General features: G+C 32.2%; 1 protein-coding gene across 1 annotated transcript in view; it reads left to right on the forward strand.

Moving 5' to 3' along the window:
- LOC137923782 (uncharacterized) overlaps positions 1–23,700 on the forward strand; it is a 127,005-nt gene that overhangs the window by 98,805 nt on the left and 4,500 nt on the right. The window contains exons 12-16 of the mRNA XM_068767055.1: positions 8,698–8,969; positions 12,748–12,984; positions 14,062–14,445; positions 20,962–21,246; positions 21,655–21,813. Coding sequence (XP_068623156.1) covers positions 8,698–8,969; positions 12,748–12,984; positions 14,062–14,445; positions 20,962–21,246; positions 21,655–21,813 — 1,337 coding nt within the window. The remainder of the gene's footprint in view (positions 1–8,697; positions 8,970–12,747; positions 12,985–14,061; positions 14,446–20,961; positions 21,247–21,654; positions 21,814–23,700) is intronic.

Here is a 23,700-nt window from a genome sequence, read left to right on the forward strand (position 1 = left end):
TGATATGATAGTTATTAATACTAACACTACTGGTAACACATAATATTTTTTGATTTTTTTATATAATTTCATTCATTTATTATTATGAGACGGAATTTATAACTTTTGAGACCAAGTCTGTTACAGTAGTTTGTATACATATAACATTTTTAGACCTTTCACGATAATTACCTCAAGCAGATAACAAAACCGACGCGAAGTTAAAGATGACAGAGCTTTACCGCCTTTTCCTTTATCTTTACAACCTTGTAAGCTATCCTTTATCACAACATACCGATGCATAATAAAGGATTCCTTCATTTGAAGAAATACTTAGTTGTCGTCGATACTCGGTACGAGCTGCCGTCTCGCATTCCCTAATATCCGTCGCGAGTTCGAAAACCTTCGCTATACCAATTGTCTTCATGAATAAATTGATGCAGACCAATAAATTGGTCGACAAAATGTGACGTACCTACGCCTTATCAATATTACTTCACTTGCAATTCGCTTCGGCAGTTGCTTCGCGATCGCCTAATCGAGCGTTCGTACTGTCTCACTTTTTAGTTCGTGGTTGACGCTTATGGCCTTTTTGAATTGAATCTTGTTTACTTATTACATCAAAGAAAGAATTCAAATAAATAATTGAGCGATGGGTAGATATTATCAGTGCTTTGAATTCAAGTGTTTTATGAATTATTAAATTCATGATTAAATATTGTGTATATCTAATGTACTGCAGTGTTTAGAAATAAGTGTGACTAATGTAGACATGACGTCTGTGAATTTATTCCGTATGTTTAATGATCGACACACTGATGGGAAATTGTAAGTGATATTTGATATGCGAAATTATCTTTTATATGCAGTTGTAAATAAAAAAGGTATTGTCATTGCACCCTTGAGTCCTTTTTGATAATTATTAACATAAGAAATTATTAATAACATAGACATTTTTATAGTAATTGTGCAATAATTATAATAATTGCATTGATAATTGCTTAAAATATTTTTCACGTATATATCATTACAAATTAGTGTTATTTTCGGTGGAAAATAGCACAAAAAACCTTATTGGTTTATATTTTTGCTATGTTAACATAGAATTAAAAGAAAATTAATTAAATATGTATTTTAAAATAAGTCAAACTATGGCAATGAGTAAAAGAGACAATTCTTTGTTTGCAGCGACAGCAGGAATATAAGTATATGCATTTAAGTTTGTCCTTCGTTAGATTATTTCAATAAATCATTATTTTTTTTATTAACGTAGAAGAAAAAAAATAGTTGAAGAAAGTAAAGAGATTCTGGTCTATTTTAGGTTTAGCTACAATTTACTAAAACTAAACTATAATTATACAATGAATACACACATAATATGCCTTATTAATATTTTTTTTTACACAACTTGTAAAATAATTATATCATTTCAAGTTGAATTTTGATTGAACATTGTTATTTCTTTTGAATAATAAGCTTGTATCTGATATACCTTAATTGGATCTTTCCGATACAATCATTTCCTTTCATTTAAACATTTATTGGGACGACGCGTTATCTGTTCATGTCAAGAAAGAATTATAAAATGCGTATATATTCTAATGAAACCGGAAAACGTCTTTAACATGAAAACATGTTAAAAAGATTTTTATTTATTTATTATTTAAAATAAAAAAGCATGAATTAAAATTATTTACTTACACATTTTTTTTAATTTTTCACGTGTTCTTTATTACCGATTTTCTACTTAAATCATATACATAATGTAAACTTTGGAGTAATATAAATATCGGAACAAATCGGCAAGAAGGCATAATGACGTTATGACTTCACGATGTAGGAATTTTATGTATCGGTTGAATTTTATGTTTACCTTTTCTGATAACTTTATTCCTTGTTTTGTCGATATTTTTTCATTCATATTTAATCTCTTACATGTGTTTAAAAGTTATGATGTTTGGACACTTTACGCTTCTTTTATCACGACGATATTTTTTTGCCATGGTGACATTTTACTTTTCCGATGATTGAAGAAAGTACACTTGGAACGCTTAGCTTAAACTTCGTTATTAGAAACGCAGCTTGGGTCGTTGAATTTTGTATCAGCAATGCTAGTTTACAATAAATATACGTAGTATTTCTCTAGATTCTTACGTACAGTACGTACGTTTTGTTATGGTACCATATAAGTAGAGTTAACAGATGTTTGATGGAGGTTTCCTTATACACGTATGGAACCGTTTACTTGACCTTTTTTGTTTCATATTGTGAATTTTATTTGCTGATAGTTCTTTTAGAAGTAACTTCAGTGCCCATAATTTTTTAGACCTCCATAGATAAAAGATTAGAACAAGACGAGACAGATCCTCATTTCATTATTATTATTATTATGTCAGCCGTTAGATGCCTACTTCCAGGCTTAAGCATCCTATAAGATTGTAAAGATGGCACGTCTTGCACTGCCCGCATTGTCTTTGGTCCATTTAGTGGAGAGCCTACCGATGCCGCATCTAAAGGCTCGTCACCACTCAAGAACCTTTTGGCCCTAATGACCCATGTCAATTCCTACCCCCAAGGTAACATATGGGATACTAACTGTTTTTTCTATCTACGGTTATGTCAATGCGATCTATACAGTGTGTTAATTTATTTGAAATTCTAGTTTCTTGTTTTATGGATATTTAAATAAAAAAAAATTAAGTTTTATTTTAAGTTTTAATATACGGTCATTCCCTGCTCAAGATATCCGTTATCGTAATAGCATCGGACCTGCTCGTGTAGCATCACTAACAAACGACGTGTCACGTTGGCCCACAATGCACCATTGTACCCACCACCATTGTTTACGGTAGCAACCGCTGTCATTTTACCGTCATATACATATAGTTGAAGTTATTTAAAAATAATCTTAAACCTTGTAGATAGAGTTTGAAATTGCATGTAACATAAAAACGCAGCTGCTGTTTTGTAAGTCGTACAAGTGGAGGATGTCGACATTTGGATGTGTTAACTTTTTTCTGACACAATCTTACCTTTTATATGCATTCATTCATCTACAACGATTCCCCGAGGAATATTTTTATTTATTTAATTAAAAAATCTATTTATTACAAGTACTTTTTATATTAAGATTATTTACAAACGTAGTCGTCATATTTATTACAATCAGGTCTATCAGGATAGGAATATTTATAAATATAAGAAAAATAGAGATGTACATAAAATTTGCTTTGGAAATAAAGATACGCCTATCATACTTTTCTCCAGGTTTTATAATATTTATAACTATTTTGTAGTAACTGTACCTGACTATAATACATTCCCCTTTAACGTCACTGAACTATCATGATAAGAAATTTATTAAACAAAAGCCTTTTGAAAACCCAACAAAAGTATTAAGGTCTTTTAAGTAATAATAAAGCTTAGAAATGTATTGCTACACTGTATTTGGGATATTGTAAAGTAACTAAAAGAACTGTCAGTTTGTAGTTTGAGGCCTAGAAGTTTTAAAACGAACGATACTGTTATAGGAGAGTTTTTACGATTGCAGATTGAGGATTCTTACCATAATATACACAAATGGCCACTGTAAAAGATTCTTTGTGGACAATTAAAGAAACTAATAAATTTGTAAATAATTTATTAAAACCATTTATTTTTATTTTACACAAATACAATGTGCAAAAAATTGTAATTAAAACGACCGATGCGTCAAATTTATCTATAATATTAATATTGCTGTCATCCAAGCCCATAGATGCCTACAGCTAGACATAGACTTACCCCAAAAAGAATACATATGTGGGTTGGCGAACGCACTGTATTATAGTACGCAGAGAACGCTGTTGCCCATCCTCTGGAAAACTGTTTGTGAGCAGTGTGGCAATCCTATATAATTGTACAAAGTGTGAAAGCTGGAATAGAACCCGTGACCTACGATCACAAGTATCAGTCTTCTACCGCTGAGCTACCACTGCTCAAATATAAAAATGCTAAAAAGTAAAAGAAATGGATTGCTTTTAAAGGATGTCCTCGATTTACAATTTCATTCGCGCCTTTTGTTCTAATGGTTCAATTTTCAATAAACAATGAACATCGTTCACAACTACATCTTTTATTGCCTCTAAATTGGTCCAAATAGCGCCTGTTTCCGGTTCTCGTAAGACTATAGAGCGGTGTGATACGTCTTTTATGTTTATCGATGAAATGTAAATTGCCATTTCAATTAAGGAGGATTAAGGAACACGCTTTCTGTTTTGGATTAGCATTTTAACCATTTTTGTTAATATCGCAACAATTAAATTTGAAAACATTCGAATTCTTGTTGATTCTTGTATATAATCCCAAATTACTGTATTATACTATATTTATATACTTTAATACAAACTATAATACAAACTATACTATAATATCATAATTATATACTATGCTACAAAATACTGTATATGTGTACATATCTATAATTGAGAACTATATAAGTATCTACATTTTAAATTTTTTCTTTTGATTATCCTATCTCTATTTTGTCTCAAGGCCTACAACGTACAACGCCGTATAAAAAGCATTTTCGTGTTTTTAATAATAAATCATAAGTAAAAATAATTAATCAATATACATTTAAACTATATACGCACAAAACTTGTAACTAATAAATAATTAAATCCCCTAAATACTGGTATATATATATATATATATATATATATATATATATATATATATATATTTATTTATTTATTTTAATACATGTAATAAAGCTTTGTCAAGAAAATATTGCAAGCAAACAGGAACGATTTCTTGCAATTACATCCATATTTCATCGCTTTATGATAACGTTTATAAAATAATGCTATTTAAACAAAAGTTATTTAGAGAATGATGAAGTTACTTTAATTCATGTATTCAAATAAAAATCTAATGACTATTGAAATAAATATTGATATGCGACCGAAGAACATAACTACTGACGCCGTAATGATATATGACTGACTGAGCAAAAAACTTTATCTATCTTTATCCATAACATAATATTTCTTGGTATTCTAATCCGAACCTTAACACAACATATTATGTCTTATTGTTATTTGTTTCACGGTGGAGATAAGATCTTTTAATCAATGTCTTTACGTGTTACAAAATTATCACCAAGCTTCCGATTGCGATATGGTATTTCAAGTCGTAATGTTAGTTATCTACACGATCTTTATATGACAGTTCTATATCTGTACTAAAATAAGTATTATCTTAACATCAGATTCATAGAATTATGTGACCGAAGCAAATGGTGGCGCCGCGTGCGTATAACTGACTACCTAACCTAACCTAACCTAACCGCCTCTAATTTGTTACCGCCATTGGTCACATCACATATTACCTATATAACTGCGAGATAGTTTAACACCAAACAACATTGAAAACAAGCTTAAGTCTTACCACCTAGATAATCCAAGAACGAACATTAATGCATACATATAAGATGAAAAACTTTAAAGAAAGGAATGTATACCTTATTTACAGTAAATGTATTTCTAGTAATCCTATTCAAAAATCAACAGTTTAGAGTAAGAAAAAGCCTTTTCAAAATTCGGATTAGAACATACAAAGTTAATTATTCTTTAGTACCTGTAGACTGTCACTGCATACGGACCTACCAGAAGATATATGCTTGTCGCGTTCCAATAGAAAATAAACGAATGGTAACATATTTCAGTGTTCACTTTATACATTTTGATTTTTCGGTACATAAATAAGTGTAAAATTTTTAAAGATTTTTGCTGACGAGCAAGGTATACATTCACCTCTTTAAAGTTTTTATACCCTTAACCAATCACCCTGTATACTCATGTCCCCTAGTGCCACTGTGCTTGTCATCTTTCAGTAATTCCTATTATTTAAATTCATTTTAAATTAAATAATTAATTTTTATTTTTTTTTATTTATTTAATATCAACTCTAATATTTATAGACTATATTTATTAACTTTTCTTTATTATGTTTAATTAATGAAAAAAAAAAACTTCTACTAAAAGTAACGAATTACTGTCGAACAGTGATTATACGAGTACTTAAATACTCCAGACAGACATTGATGCTAACATTATATAAAGCAGCTGCATTATTAAGGCGATATACAGCTGTATATTTGTACATGTTAACTTTTTTCCGACTTGAAATACTCGTATCATCAATTCAAAGAAATATTTCTGCAACTCTAAGTTCGATTCTGTAATCTAATGACAATGTAATTACTACGTCAAACATGCAGACGTATTTCCCAGACAAGAAGTAATTTCACAAAAGTTTTAAATTATTTAACGGATTACTATTGGCAAAATACTATTAATATAATACCTTAATATTTTTGTAATCAACATTTTGAGTAATGGAGTGGTCGAACCATTGTACAAATTACCAGAAAATGAGTCGTCGGTATAGACCTCAAAGAACTCCAAAGAATCAATTAGATAGGTATTTGTAGGATACATACACGTTTCTGTGAGAGCTTTCTTTTGATCCGTCCATTGTGGGGCGACCTCAGGACTTTGAGGCACTTGCAATGTCCTGGATAACAACTACATAGCATCGTCGTTCGTCACCGCAACAATTCGTTTCTCAGAACATATTTTAACCGATTATTCCTCGATTGTCGCGCAGCTCTGTGTTTCTCATATGCGCAATATTTTTCTTCAGCGTCTTTAGTAAACTTTCCTTTTTTTCAAATTAGCTACACCCCTTTCATTTTGGACCTTAGCAATGGTAACCTACTTGAGTTGGGCTCCAAAGACCTGCAGCGAGGACTTACCAATTCAGATTTACTTTTCATTTTTTTATAAAGATTCCCAAGCATTTTGTAATGCATCAGATCAGCGATGTCGAATATAATATTATATTCAAACAACTTGAACCTTGGCACGGATACTAGTCGATAGCCAAACTGGTTTTCACATTTCTTATAACACTGTTTTTCTAAATAACGCGGCTTGAAATGTTTATATCTCGTGCAATCATTGGCGCGCTCTATTTCGCTGACCTGAATTTTAATGCTACATTTGTATATTTTTCTCTTTTGTTATTCGACGTTTGTTTTTAAATTTTCACTTTCGTACTTTTATATTTGGCTGTTATATATGTTTTTCTATATACACCTGTAAACAAAGCTGATGAATAAATATTTGTTAATTTATGTGTTGTTAAATACTGGTGTGTTTCATTTTGAAAGAAACTTTAGGATTAAATTATGAGTAACTTAACTATCTACTAACTAATATTTCTATTAAAATTATTATTTAAACTTATTAACGGCTATTTTATTATACTAGCTTTATTTATTACCAACATTATTATAATAATACAGTACAGTAAATTAACATCAAAGGAAATGTATGGATTTTTAAAATAAACTTCATAATTCGATTTTAATAAATTATTACTACTGATGCTGACAAACCTACTGCACCCTATTATGTTATGGGTTTACCTATATGATGATATTCGAGACTAAAACGTGGTACCTAATTCTGTGTCTCATCGGCAAAAACATAGTTGTTCAACTAGCCATGGCAAGGACCTTTCTCGAGATGCCGCTTCAGTAGTACTTAATTTTTACGTTAATTAGAGAATTTTAAAATTAAAAACCTAAGACTTACTTATAGTTTTAGTATTCATCTGAGAATTGTGCTTTTTTATTATTCACTGGGGTAATATTATTATTCATACTTTCAGTTCATAGATGCCCATTGTAAGGTATAGCCCTCCCCCATAGACATCTGTGGGGGGTTTTCACTAATCGCCAGGCTTGGCAGGCGGGTTGGCGATCGCAGTTTGGTATTATTGTACGTTTAGGACGCTGTTGCTTATTCTCTGGAATAGTGTTTGTGAGCAGTGGGAATTCCAGATGATGAATGCACAAAGGGATAATTATGTAAGAATATATCCCGTAAATAGCATCCGCGATCTACAATCTCAAATTTCAGTTCTCTACCATTGGGCTACCACTGCTCAAGTAAAAAATTATAAAAATTATAAAGTATCTTTAATTGAAAATACATACCCGAGAAAGTGCCCTTTAGTAGTTGAATTGAAGGTGCACCTGCGTTTATTTTTATCTTTACCACCTGTCTGTAGTCACGAATATTTAGACTGCTAACTCCTTTTCGTTCATTTATTTACTGTGCTCATGAAAGTTATAAACAGTGATTATTAATATTTACTGCATAGGTTTATGCCATCTGATTTTACATAGTAGGTGTCAAATAATGTTAGAAATGCAATGACACTGAAAACGACAATTGCATACTTATTGCAGCAATCAAATGGATCTGGAGACAATAACTGTTTCTAGTGATATTATTAGTTTCTATTATATATATGATCTAAACCTAAAAAGGCACTTTTAATGTGCTGGTATTAAAGAAATAGAATTATAAAAATAGTGCATGTTTTGTAGGTAATGTTTGTATTTATTAAGCGAAATAAAAATGAAATTTTGTATTTTAAACGGTACGCAATTTAATTTCAAATTTCGAACCCTTTCTTGTAAAATAACATAACATCTACCTTAGTTAAATGTTCTGAATGAGGTATTTTTTTTCGTTATTTACCTTAATATAAAATATCTTTAACTTTAAAAATTACATTGTATATCTATTGGTACGTAGTCTACAAAATAATGGTTGCGGTGGTGTTGTTGCAAGTCTGAAATATAAAATTATTTGTTGACAGGCCTCTTCAAAGGCTCAACCACAACGCTCGACGGGATCGGTCTGCGGCCGATGCCAGCCGAGAGGCCGAAGACGTTGCGGAAACTGAAGTCAGTGTACAACGCGTCACCTACAGACCCCCCAACAATAACCAACACGAACCTGAGCAGCAATGGACAGGTGGACAGGGGTATCAACGGTGTCGAGGACGAAGTTAGGAGAAGAAGTAACACCACAAGCTCTACGCATAGCGGGGACAAGTCTCTCTCTATACTCAGTCCATTCGATGAGCAGGTACTTTTTTATTTACTTAATATACTTACAAATTGAATGCATTAATTCCTATTTTCTGACGTCGTCGTCCAAGGATATTTTAAAGAGCTTATAACGGCGTTCAAAAATTTGAAAATGCATAGCAATAAAAATTTAACGTTGATATTATTGACGACATGGTGTCGTTTACGTAAAATAATAAATTTGGATATTACCACTGTATAAAGTTTAGCCTCCGATTCTTCATATGTTTTTCGTTCTCATATCACAAAATAGGCGTTTCTTAGGCTTTTAGAATTAAGCTACGTACCCCATACACTAGCCTCTCACGTAAGTCATGGATCCGTCACTCGTACGGAGAATCCATAAAATGAAAAGAAGTCACATCTATTAGTGTTTTTACAACTAGAAGTTACGTTACTTGAACAAAAAAAATCGGTATTCATATTACCCGAACCTCGTTATAAATCTATCTGTCACTCAGATAATGGTTACGTGGTAGTACGTCTTAAAATAGATTTTTGTGACTTCACATTATTTAGATACGACATAAATTTTAAAGTCCATTTTATCAACAAAATTACGATACTTCCAATTTGGCGTTTGTAGATATGTATTTGTAGATAAATGGCCTTTCTTTATAAGTGATAAAAATACATATGACTTACATTTTGTTTATTTGAACGTAGAATATAAATTGGACATAAAATACAAATGTTAATACAAATATTTACTCGTAATTAAACAATTCTTGACTAATTTGCGTAACAATGATAAATCATAGTGACTGATTTACAACCTTGTAACGTAAACTATTACTAAAATATCGGTGAAGTTTGCCTTGAGTTTTGTCATCTCGTACGATAACTGTTAGATGATTTATCAAACAGAACTTTGATAATGTAGTTGACTTACTTTATAGCGAATGATTAACATTATTAGACAACGAATGTTGTCTCCGAAGATATCTATACGGGTATATACCATAATCACCACGTTTGACAGACGAGTTGGTGATCGCAGTGTGGTATTATGGTACGCAGTGGGCGCTGCTACCCCTCTTCTGGAAAGTTGTTTGTGAGCATTGGCAATCCTATATAATTAGTGCACAAAGTGTAAATCACATAAGATTGTATCCCGGGTATCGACCACCTACAATCGCAAGTCTCAGTCCTCTATCGCTGGACTCCCATAGCTCGAGATAACGAATGTACTATAATATCATTTTTCTTATTTTTATCTTTATTTTTTATATGTTATTGTTTTTCTTTCGTTTTCATATGATCTTATTTCGGTTGATCACTTGTTGAATTTTGTAACTGTAACTTGTTGTGTTTTTTGGCGGTTTAGAGACTAATAAATATATTGGTCTTTAAACCGACAAAATTTCACATACTGTAGCTTAGAAATTACTAATATTTATTACTTCAATTACGTACCGTCAATAATTCTAAAGTAGGAGTCAAGTATTACAATGCTAGAAAGCCGAGGGAATTAGTAAACAGTAGCCACAGTAATGACATCAATAGAGATGTTACCAGAGATCAGAAAATGATTGCTTAAATGTATTTTGTTTACAATTTATGGAGGTGATTCAGTGAATTTTTGAAACTTAATAATCTATTTTTACCAAAAATTTCTACTTTTGCATAAGCAGTTATGGGTCGTCTAATATGAAAAAACGTTTCTATCTCCGTGATTTTTTATAATAAGCCATCAATTCCATTGTAGATAGAAAAATAATAGTCCGTTATTAATTATGTCACGGAACAAAATAACTAAAGATGAATAAAAGGTTTTGCTACTATATAATTTAAAATGAAAAATCACAAAAACTTTTAAAGCCATAGGCTGGGTTTGTAGTCCTCTACTATATAATTTAAATTGAAAAATCACAAAAACTTTTAAAGTCATAGGCTGGGTTTGTAGTCCTGATGAGAGTTTTTTAACTCATTATTCTTCAAGGGTAAATAATAGTGATAAAATTAACATAATGATACTAAATTTCATTCCTAACTCAGTGGCTCCATGAAATATTAGATTAAGTTAGCAACATTTTTAGCTCTATGGAATATTAGATTAAGTTAGCAACATTTTTAGTAACAAGTAAACCCTTATTCAATCCAAATCCCGTCCTTATTCAATGGTTATATTTACTTAAGGACAAATTCTGCGTAAAATAGGTAATGTGAAAGTAAGTCATGCAGACTATACATAAAATAATTTTCTCAATAGCATCGAACTTTTGGTTTATCTTTACATCCAATGCAAGTTGTACGATGCAAAACTCAAGGGTACACTGATAATGATTGTCTGACACAAAAAACTGAATACATATTCATATATGTAAATTATCGCGATAAACGCAACAAGTTACAGCTTTGGCATTTAAATACGTAATAAGCAACGTTCCTATAAAGGAAAGAAAGTAAGATGAACGTATCAAAGAAATAGAAATACAATTCTATATTATATTCATTACAATTTTCTATGAAAACAGGAAGAAAATTAAATAAAAGCTGTTCTTCGATATCATGTACTATTATATATTGCAATAATATTGTTACGTAACGAATATAGTGTTTATGTACACATTCGTACTTAACGAAGAACGCGAATGGAATTTCGTAAAGGACATTCTTAAGTGGACATTCCTATGATCGGCGCACAAAATATTCCTACTAAATTTATAGTTTATAATCCCTATGAAACTAGAGATATCGTGATGAGATACACTGTGTATAGGTGGAAATCTCTTAAATTTATAAAGAACATGGATATACCATAGAAATGCGTTTAGTACAATTATAAAATGTTTCGGGGATCAAAGACGTCGAAATATTATAAAAATTAATCGAATGTAATATTTTTCGTACAAAAACGAAAATCCTTTTAAATGAAATTTTATAACAAATATTTTTCGTAATTGTTCTAACGTTGACGACAGGCTGTTTAGAAGTCACTTCCGAAGTCAAAAACTAAGTGCAGTTTGTAATTTTTTTTAACATTACTTCAGACCGTTTGCTCTTTAAAGTTCCGAGCAAATTGCAATAAGGCAGATGTTACATTGTAAAGGTACAAACGGATCGGCAGATGTTTTGAAATCGCACGCAACGTGCAGGTAGATTGGTGTGGTAGTGGCATGTTGTTATGAACTACAGGTGTCTCACGTCAAAGTTAATATAACAATGAAACTCGAAAAATATTTTTAGTAATTTTTAAAGACAGGTAATCACTGGTCTTATATCGATTTTCTAGATTAAATTGGAGATAAGCAAACATTGAGATTAAACCTCTTATTGTGTTAATTTCTGTTACAATTTCAAACATTACTTACAAAACCGTAAAGCACGTAATAACCTACGGGTTATTACGTGCTTTATACGATATTTAATATTACGATATTGCACGTATTTTTCCTACTTCATGGCAAGGAAAATAAGAGGGTGTGATCGATGCGGTGTATATTAAGTATATACTGAGACTATTTACAATCGTGTAGAATTTACACTGTTAACCTGATCACGATGGCAGCGACTTTCTCACTAATGGCGTCAGGATTCAAATCTGTGTTCGAATTTGGATTAAAACTCCCAAGAATAATTAATTAACACAAAAAAATTATGTAGTCGTAGTAAGCAAGTAAAACGGAATGTTCTCATGTGAACGATGCAAGGTCATTTAGCGATGCTTGTCTTCCATGGTAGGCACCGGAAGTAAGGTAAGGTAGGGGCACCAACAGAGTTTAGCTTTTTTTTTAGCAAGTTATTGAATTTTACTTTTGAATTGTTTGTTATAGGAGGAATGGGCGAAAATCTCCGAGATAATGGCATCATTCGGCAGCAAACTAGTTCGGGAGTCCGTGTTCGTGTCTGAGCTGGAACAGGAGTTCACTACAAGGCTGGGTTTGAGCTGCTCCGAGTCTAGTCTAAGTCCATCCGTCGCCTCCAACTTGGGCTTTTGGCTGTCAAGTCTGGGCCTGCATGATTACGAACCACTCTTCTTGGAGAGTGGCTACGATGATATCGACTTTATTGTAAGTTTTAATATAATTTTATTAAGTGTTATTAATACCTCGTTATAGTTATTCAAAAAAAGTTTTACAGATATGAAATAAAATTCATTTCTGTTAAGTAATCCCTTTTTTGTTATTTATATCTTTTTGTATTTAATACCAGCGTTGTCACAATAAACCTTTTATAAGGGACAATAAAAAGTTTTCCCGATCAAAGCATTTATATTTTTATCACTATGATAGAATATAATAGACCAGTAGAATAGCGTGAAGGATTTTCAAAAATGCTCTGTTTCTTATTATTAATATTTTTACTTGATCAACTGCTCTTTTAAAGCTAATTATAAGCACGATAATGTTTCTTGTTAAAGAGCTTTGTTCAATGTGAGAAGTATCTTTAATTTTTGTTAGTACATACCTAAGCGGAGGAATTTTAAACAATGTAATACCGACTAAATATTGCATAAGCTTCTCACTCTGTCTGGTTGTTTCTCTTATTACTGAGGATAGTAACTCCTCTTGACTCCGTAAACCAGCTGTCTCTGCAACCATGATTGGCTTAGACTCAGCTCCTGCTGTTGTTATATGACTGTACCTAAGATGACTGATCAGGCGTGAGAAATTAACGGCCAAAACAACGCAGTATAAATTGCAGACTGATTCCAACCGATCCTATTAGAAAGCTGTCCAGCGGCAGATGTACGGTATTTAGTAACACTTTCTAGTACAAGGTGAAGGTACGAAACTATATTAGAACCATAATAATAAAAAGGTAGAAGTTTTTTTTTGTGATAGTCATAGTTGCCCTTTTGGTATTTACAGACCCTGCAGCTTTGCCTGGGCCTTAATATCGTTTTTAGCAGCAAAGCTTGAAGGCACCCTTAGGAGCCTCGGATTTGATCGCTAAATATTACTTTAACAACCCAATTGGACCACAAAAAAAAAATTATTGGCGTACTCACCAAATTTCGCGATTTCTTAGCGACAACTTATATTTTTATTATAGGTACAACCGTTTAACCCAGTAAATATTTAATATTGTTAGAAATAAAATTTGGTTTAAGTAAAAGAGAAACTAATTCGGCAATTTGTTTTCAGAATGGTATACTCGATGAAAACGATCTGCGAGAAATGGGAATCGAAGAGAACGACAGACAGAAGATATTAGAATCGGCGAAACAATTACCTCTTAAAATAACGGAAATAAGCAATAACCATAACAATAATAATATAAGTAAAAACCAAAATGAAACTGTAGATGAATGGCTAAGAAATATTAATTTAGAACAATATAGTGATACGTTCAGAAAACATTTATATGTGGATATGGATAGAGTTAAGAGGATCTGGGAGGTGGAGTTGACCGCTGTACTTGAAATACAGAAGGCCGGGCACAGGAAGAGGATACTTTGCTCTGTATCTGGAGAACAGAACGGGCCAATAAACAATATCGAAGATATTAACGCAGATCTCAATACTTTGGTAAGTAAAATATTTTTCTTTTTTTTATTTACTTATAGGTCGCATACGACAGGATGCCGCCAAAGTGCAATATTTTTTTTTACAATAAAGAAGATTGAAGAATTGAAATTTATTTGTTAAAATATTTAGAATAGGAATTAAAAAACTCCATTTCTATGCTATCCTTTTTTTTAATGTTCTTTGTTTGTTACTGTACAGCCTACATCCTTATTACAGGATTGTAAAAAGATGTTTTATTTTTACAAACATGGATTTTAGGTTTTCGTACGGTACAGTATCGATTTTAAGCGACGATAGTAATTTTGTCGAATTTAAGGGATTTATTATATCGTATGAACATACTTCATTTAACCGCTAATGTTTTCTTAGGAGCAAAGCAAACATCTACAATTTTACATGAGAGCACATTTACTAAAAAAGTGATCGTTTTATAAGTTTCTGACCGATCACTATGAAATTTTCTATAAAGCATTTAAGTTTTATAACTACTATGTAATAAATAACCACTATATAGATTCGAGTAGTTTTTCTCAAACAATGAGAGTTTATTTTTAAATTCGCTTATTTGAATTAATTCAGTTTTTCAACATTAATTGTTTTTTAATGAAAATTAATATAATATTCATAATTTATCCCTGAAGTTATGATGAATAAATTCTCTTGTGGACGTTTGAATTTACCCACCAGATCGTTCACTTTATATCAGAATTTTAAAAGGTTTAATACAAATCTATAGACCAGAATGATACAGGCTTATATTTATTAAAAAAAGCCTTCTTCGTACAAATAACCACATTTTTCGTTCGTCTATTAGCTAGCAAAAGTTTAATATATTTGGGTCGTCGTTTCCTCGATTTAGCTTAGCGATTAAGCTGTTAGTAATGTCCTCTACGATAAAAAAAATTGTAAAAATAACACTCGGAACAAGTCCGACAAGATTGATAAAACAAGTTTCAATTTATACCAGAAACGTGAATATTCTTGTCAGCTGTATAAATATTATTTTGATAAAAACATTAATTTGATGTACAGGGACAAAGTTAATTGCCATGCCTATATTAGGTATATTTTATTTGTAAATTTACCTGCCGTATATTGCATCCGATATTCACTCAGAAAAAAACCTTTGATTCACTGACGTTATCTTGTAGGAGCTAAGTCAACAGAAACAAATGTATTAAAAAAAAAAAAAACTAATAACTCTGGGATGTGCAATTCTTATAACGGATATAAAAATGAAAGACGAATTCGAACTCTTTAAAAATTGAATAAATCATAAATAATAAGATGCAATAATACGAGGAAAAGCGAAATTAGTAATCATTTACAAGTATCGTAAGACTTAAAGATATCAAAGTTGATGTATTTAATAGATAGTACTTCTAGGAATCATATTGCGCAATAGTATGATCACACGAGCGAGCGTCTATTAAGTATTATGACAACATACAGTACCGCACGTACAATAATTCACAACAGTAATCTATATGTGCATTACATACATCTATTCACATATAATATATACTTTTAACACAATTCTACGTAATTGTCGAGAATATTCAGTTTGTCGCAACAGTCGTTTAGCGCTTAATGACTGTGACTTACGATGCAAGAGTTCGAATTACAAAAAGCGTATACTTTTCATAATATACATAACGTTAAACATGAAGAAATTGTGATTATCTCTTTGTGAAGATGTGTGCATGTTTATGCATCATGATTGTCAAGATAAATAATCACTTACGACAGAGAATCTTGTTAAGGAAGACGTTGGATGCAGACCGCTTCCAACCGAACATATTAGAAATCTATGGAACAGGCGTATGTCAGCTGTGGACGTTTAATGGCCAATATAACATATAAGAACAGTGATGAAATATTTACATTTTTAATGTTACAAATGTATCAGGTGTCATGACAAAATGTCATTCCTCCACAACACGATTATTAAAAAATTGTAATTATTACTGAAAATCATTATCAATTCCTAAAATATATTAGAGATTTACACAAAAGACCTTAACGATAATATACTACTTACTTTAAATGATTATCTTAATGATATTAAAATAGCATGACTCACGACATAAAATTATTGTATGCCAATATAGCGGGTATGGTATTTGAATTTGATATGGCGTTAATAATGCGAGCGGATCGAAATGCCATCGAGACGAGCACTGTACGCGTATTAAATCAAATGGATGTAAAAAGGATATCCGATAGCGGAGCGTCGGGTTGGGAATTAATATGCTATGATTGAGGAAATAGTCATGATGCTGCTGGGACTTTCTAATGCTTCTTAGTAAAAGTTCAATGTACTATCAATCTACTTTTCTCAAAATGAAAGTTGTAATTGTTATTTAAAATTCCTGACCTAACAAGATAGGTAATTATTTTTCCTATGTATGTAGGTCTGTCTATAACATTTGGGAAGCCTCTGTTTGTCAAAAGTTCAAACATCATTTAGCTCAGCCCAAAGCATATTGAAGGATGTTTTGTGTCTCAAATGCGTTGCTGGTGCTCGATTGGTCCAAAAATCCATCAATTTTTTTTAAAAAACTTCAAAAATCGACTTATCGTTCCGCAACCACCGTATTCACCTGATTTGGCTCCTCGACTTTTGGCTATTCAGTAATAGGACAATGCAGAAAAACTGTTTTGTCATAATTGAGGAGAGAAAAACCGTGGTTATGTATGAAAAAGACTATTCTATACTTTTAAAGGTGTAAAACTGATTTAAAAGAATAAATAAAGAATTTACACTTTATAAACAGATTTACCTTACTTTTCTAACAAAGTATTAATATGAATTTCATTTTATTTATGTACGCGAGTAGCAGAAGAAATAGAAGAAATATTTAACATTCATAATGAAGTTTCGGAAAATAGTAGAAATGTCGTAGGTTAAAGCGAACTAATATACGACCATATCGCTATACCTATAAACATATATGCTGTCTAGTTGGCCTAGGCGTTCCAAGAGCTTGATGACCTTCCAATCTGGTGAAATATATGAAGCTCAGGCCTTCAGACTTCATAGTTTGGTTACTATAAAGAAATCTAAATACCGTCGGGAAAAATAACGTTTTTCTTCGGGATTGAAACTAAAAGCCCTGGTATGATTATTATCATTATTAATCCCAAACACACTGTTAACTATGATCTCTTTGATACAAATACTACCTTTACTTCTTTGGCAATCTGTTAACAGACCATCTAGCTTTTGGTCACCCATTCTAACTCCTCTTAGAATAATACTGAAAGCCAAAAGCCAAAAGTCTATTGTACGCTTACATTCGTAGTTATTAGGAAAAACACAAGATATGTCGGATATAAAATGCCACGAAAAAACTTCATGTATTACCTTTTGTACATGCAAAAAAGAGAGGAGATCCGCAAATTAATGAAAATAACCGATATTGTCCAAGGAGTTGACAAGTGGAAGTGACAGTGCTTACTTAGAGCGCAGAAAAGGCGACGGCCTAGGTCTTAAGATTTAGAGTGAAGTCCAAGAAACTGGGAGCGCAAAACAAGCATAGCATACCCAGGACTTTATTAATCTTTTTTGTATTTTTACACGCAATCCGCGAAACCTTTTTTATTTTAAAAACGTTAAGTAAAAATATTAAGTTGAACGTAAAATATTATGTTGCAATTAAGATGTTTAATTACTCCGTAATTTTTTTCTACCAATAAAATTCAAGCTTTCATTAATTTGGAATAGATTCAATTTTGTCTGTTCAAAGTGTACAACAGCGCCCCTAGAGGACTTTTGAAACACTATTCGCCTGCCGCTTAATATTACCTCGTCAACGCTATAAAGTATGTGACAAGATTAAAATGACTAATCCCCGTTAAATTGCTCATCTAGTTCTTAATTACCATTACGCACGTGTAACAGGGGGGTAGCCTGGCAACCCCCTACAGGTGTTATAATGTGCCGCTCGGGTGTAATAAGTTGACACCGCAATTTTAGGGTACTGAGAAGTAACAGCTTTTTGGCAATTATCTATACATTATCGTCATTTTTTTGATTATTTTTTTTTACTTCTGTACTATTAGCACCTAACTTCGAATCTTTAAAATTTTACATAATATTTAAGTCAATTATATAGACATTGTTTTTACTTCATCATCATTATTTCAATATTCATTGGTAGTTCACCACTGGACATAGGTCTCTCACATACATTTACAATGAGACTTAGTAACCAGGTTATTAATTAGATCATTTAACCTTTATCAAATTTTCCGGTTAACAGTCTAGGACCTTAAAGTTCTAGTGGTCATTTTTCTATCCACCGTCACTTCAACTTGTCACTCCACTGGGCCTTTCTCTGCCAACAGATATCTTTGTGTTTAAAATAAGTCATTCCGCTTTTTCGTGTTTCTTTAGTCATATGAGTTTGATAAAAATTTAGGTCAGTGATAGAGGCAATGTCTTTAAATGCTTCGTTTCAATGGTTTTCAATATAGAGATATTTTTTTTATTTCGAAAGCGAGTATAACGAATTAAATAACTAGTACATAAATTCAAATGCACTAGTAATCGTGAGCACGTAGGCATGTGGCGGGCGGAGTCTTTTTTTTTAATTTCACACGTCGCCAACCCCGTATAGGTAATTAGTGCTCAATCCGGGAGCTATTCAAAGCTCGCCATTCATACGCCGAGTGAGGCACTCTGTAACCACGCGCCGTGGGTTACGGTACGAGTCGAAACGCCACTAAAACGATACCCTACCCAGCGGTTGCTATAAATATGTTAATGGGAAAAAAATTCTCGAAAATTTTCAATTTACGCAATGGAAAATGCCTAACTGGAATATTTGTGCGATTTGAAAGAATTGCCTCGTTTCATTTTGGTTTAGAGGTTTAGATTTTTTTTTATATATTTTCCATAAACCTCTATTATTCATATAAAACCAGCAACGTATCACATTTATTGAAAATAGTGGTTATTTTACTAACTATAGTTTTCAACCAAAGTTCAATTATAAAATGAGTTTTGGATGCTATTGTCCTCATACATATTGGGCCAACCCATGACTATTATGTTACTTAAACATCATGCCTCCATTCAAAAGTCAATTTTTCACCAACATTCAAGTTATTATATTCATAACCAATGGGGCTGTTATGATTCCCAATTATGTTAGAATTGGTGTGATAAGAATTATAACTACAGAGATATTGGTTATAGGTGTGTGAGCTTTAAAGCGGTCAATACAGCTTATTTGCTGTCAATTTATGAATGGTACACCCTTTCTCAGAACCAGCGGTTTTAGAAATAAAAAATAACATAATGATAAAATAGTAATAAAAAGCTTTTCAAAATTCGGATTATTGTATATTAAATTTAATAATTGTTTATTAACCGTTTCTGAAGACTCTATATTGCCAGATATTATTGGCCTGCCGCATTCTAATAGGAAATAATAATTAATGTAACGTATTCATAGTGATTTATTTATTTAGGTACCGTAGCTGTACACATAAGTTAAAAATAAATTCAAAGTGGCATAATCAATAGCAAATTTATAGCCCTAGTTTTTGGGTATCTCTCAATTCCCCCACATGAATTTAAAACACATTTAAAATTTACTCTTTACAACATCATAAAAAATCAAATACGAGGAAATAGTAATTGTATGTAAGAGGAAACATCGGCTTACAAATATTATTATTGTTAGTAGCGATCACTTTATACAGAGTGTTGATTGGAAATACCTGCAAAATCTTGAAAGCTTCATGCTGAGAAATAAGCTGTACATTCACCCCTTTAAAACTCCTATACCTTCAACCAATCACTGTATACTTGCGACAGGTAATTATTTTTAATTTGTCAAGGAGTTAAAGATATATCGAACTGTTCTGGTATGCTTTGTTGCTAATAAATAACCAATTATAAATTTTACTTTTCCGGCCAAGTGACTCATTTCTAAAGCCCGTTCGAAAGACATTCGAAAACATGTCGTTTGCGATTGAAACTAGCGCTGTTAGGGTAGTTCCCACCTCCCTTTTACCATTCAAACCCATCGCAACGGAACATTATTCCATTCACCAAAGCCTGAATACGTCTGTTGCCTTTTCTACTTTTATTACCAGCAAATGACACTCGCAACAAATTAGATGGTTCACGATGTCAATTATATTCCTCTTGTCCCTTTATTCTTTAGGGCCTTAATTAAAATTTCACGCTTGCCTGTACGCCGCGTTTTTATTTTTGTTTTGCATCATTACTTTTGTTTTACACTTCTGAAGTGTGAACTGTCGCGCGGATGCCATTATGCTCTTTTTGTCTATTATTATTAGCCTCGTCGAACACTGTTTCAATTAGTTAGGGCACTTTTTGCAGCTGCCTGTTTAAGTTTCACCTCTTTCTGTTTTGTTTTCATTAACATTTGTTTTATTGTGCGAAAATTTTTATATGTTGTTTCTTCTCAAGATTCGACTTTTTTAAACTTTTCATAGAAGTAAAGTGCTACATTTTTATGTACATGTTTTTGTCCTCAGAAAAATAACATAAAACAACTAAAGGATGAAATAAAGGAGAAGTTACCACCTTCAGAAAACTTAAAACCAGTACCGCCACCTGTAGTTCCTAATTTAGCGCCCCCTGGCGGTGAGACGCTTAAACGTAGTAAGAAGAATCGACCGGCACCTCAACCACCAAGACCATCGGATTTGGAGATCAGAGCACCGTCAGAACTGTTAGTTGGAGTTCCAGGAGCTTTGAAGACCCAATGGAAGCACCAGCCGTTTGTTTTAGTGACTGGAGCTGTTACTTATGTAGCTAATGTGAGTTTAAAATTTATTAAATCTTGTATCATTATCATCATTTCTGTCATCCACTACTGGACTTGCTTCCCTCTCCAATCTAAATTTTCAACAGAACCAATTATGCAGAACTTCAAATCGGCGTTTTGTTTTCATAATACTTCTTATGAAGTTTTTTGAGGAAAACAAATATTAAATAATTTTAATCGTACTGTGTACCGTTTATGCTTAAATAATATTAGGTCATCATTTAACACTTCACTAAAATAACAAATTAATATTAATTCAAACTCCCCGTAATTATTGTTAAAAAGTTACCTAGTGATTATGATATATAGAGCTTTCCAATGTTTTGATGTTTAACAATAGAAATATTGTGATGAAACTATGATGTTATATTTCATAATATTTCAAATCTTGCTTATCTAGTACCTTGGATCGACTGTGGTAAAGGAGCTACGCGGAACTGAATCCACAAAGAAGTCAATACAGAAACTAAAGAAAACAACCAAGGAGCCCCGCGATTCGCCAGACATCATTCTCTCTATCAGCTATCGTGGGGTGAAATTTTTAAACACTATTACAAGGGTAAGAAATTACACTTATACCGTATTTCCCATACCGTATTTATCATTTTTAAGCAACAAAATGTTAAGAGGTATATTAATACTTCACTTTGCATCGTGGTAACGTTCCAATAAAATGACGACGCAAATTGAAATGACGCAAAGCTATTTAAGATTTTCTATAGCAAACCATTGATCGAAAGAAAGATCGAATATAGGTTCCAGCGTTAAGAAAATACTACTTTTTATAAAGAATATTGAAAAAAGTAAACATGCCGAACAAAGTAAACATTGAAAAAACAAAAATAATATAGAATTTTATTTAATACGTACAAAAAACAATTCAATTAAAACAAAATAAACTATTCAATTAATGTATGAAAATCAAAATTAAAATTAATCACTGTCTGATAAGTCGATATTGGCTGTTGTCGTAAGTTGGCTTTCTTCCAAAAAAAAAAAAAAAAAACAAAATGGTCCAATGTTTGCTGAATAGCTTTTTTTAACGTAAAAATTTCCTTGTGGCAATTAATATTCGTAGCTACCACCTGGGACACTTTAAAACTCTTTACGCTGTCAGGATCGCTTTTAAAAAAATTCTTCATAGCTTGGTCAGTCAAACACATCGCTTTGGAATTTTGTTTGGAGGTTTGTGTCGAGGTTGCGTTACTTTGTGTGCCGTTGTGTGTGTCTCTATTTTTTTTTTTAATTTTCCTTTTTTCTGTTAATTGAATTACAATTTACTAACGAAGAAGTTGACAGTGACCGTTCAATAGAAATCTCCAAAGAACCAAGTTTATTTGGTTATAAAGACACACACAACGGCACACAAAGTAACGCAACCTCGAAAATCTAACGACGCACGGGGAAAATTAGTACTGATTAAGCAGCGACTTAACAATGTCAAAACGAAACGACGCAAAGCGCGGTTTTGGTTTATATAACTCTGAATTTAATTTTAAAAGAAATTAAAATTACATATTGCACTAACAATATAAAACATGTGCAAAATATTATATTTGATCCAAAAATTGTTTTATTGAATTGAATGAGATTATTCTCACAAACGGCAGTGCGGGGCACGCTATGCGGACGGGGGACAAAATCTAGTTAAAGTTCACTCTTTCGTGGTAATTTTCCTTTCGGTGTTTCGTATAGAAAAGGATACAGGTCATCCGTTGGCGTAATAGGTGCTAACATTTACGTTTAGAATTAGATACGTATGACTAGTAAAGTTGAATTTCATAATTTTTTTTATAAAGGATAAATAAATAATAATATTGAGTTTCTGCACGGCTTTATCATATAAATAATGAATTATGTGACGCGCATTTTTAAATATTTTCCATATCAGATATTAGACGTTCGTACGCCGGTGTTGACCCCCGTGAGTATCAATCGTTATTTACTCCGAATCTCGCCATAAAAGACTGTTCTCTTTGAGAAGCAACCAAGCGGACGGAGGGCAAACAACCCCACCTCTGAGGATCCTAAACGAGGGTCCACTAAACAAAAGCCCCGACTTTGCCCGCTTGATTTTTAATTATGGATCAGTCTTCACACTTCATCGGGCCTCGAATCTTGCCTTTGTATTTCTTCCCAAAAAAAAGGATTGTTTTTTTTTTTTCGCCTTTTTCTGTTACAAGATTAATGCCTGGTCACTTCATGGTTGGTTACACTGGATACTAAGTGATCTTTGAATAACGATCCCTTACGTTCTATCACGTGTATCAAGATGAATATCCTCGATTTTTATACTCTAGCGCGCCATTTTTGTACGACAAAAAATTAGTCTCCGGTAAATGTCGCTGAAAAGTGACCATCATTAATGATTATTTTTAGATGAGCGAATAGTTTCTAACATAATTAAAACTTTTTGGTAGATATTAAACAATTATTAAATTTATTT

The sequence above is a fragment of the Battus philenor genome, unplaced genomic scaffold (assembly GCF_028537555.1).
Source record: "Battus philenor isolate CCGP_79_NKW_IND1 unplaced genomic scaffold, ilBatPhil1.0.hap1 SCAF_22, whole genome shotgun sequence".
NCBI lineage: Eukaryota > Metazoa > Arthropoda > Insecta > Lepidoptera > Papilionidae > Battus > Battus philenor.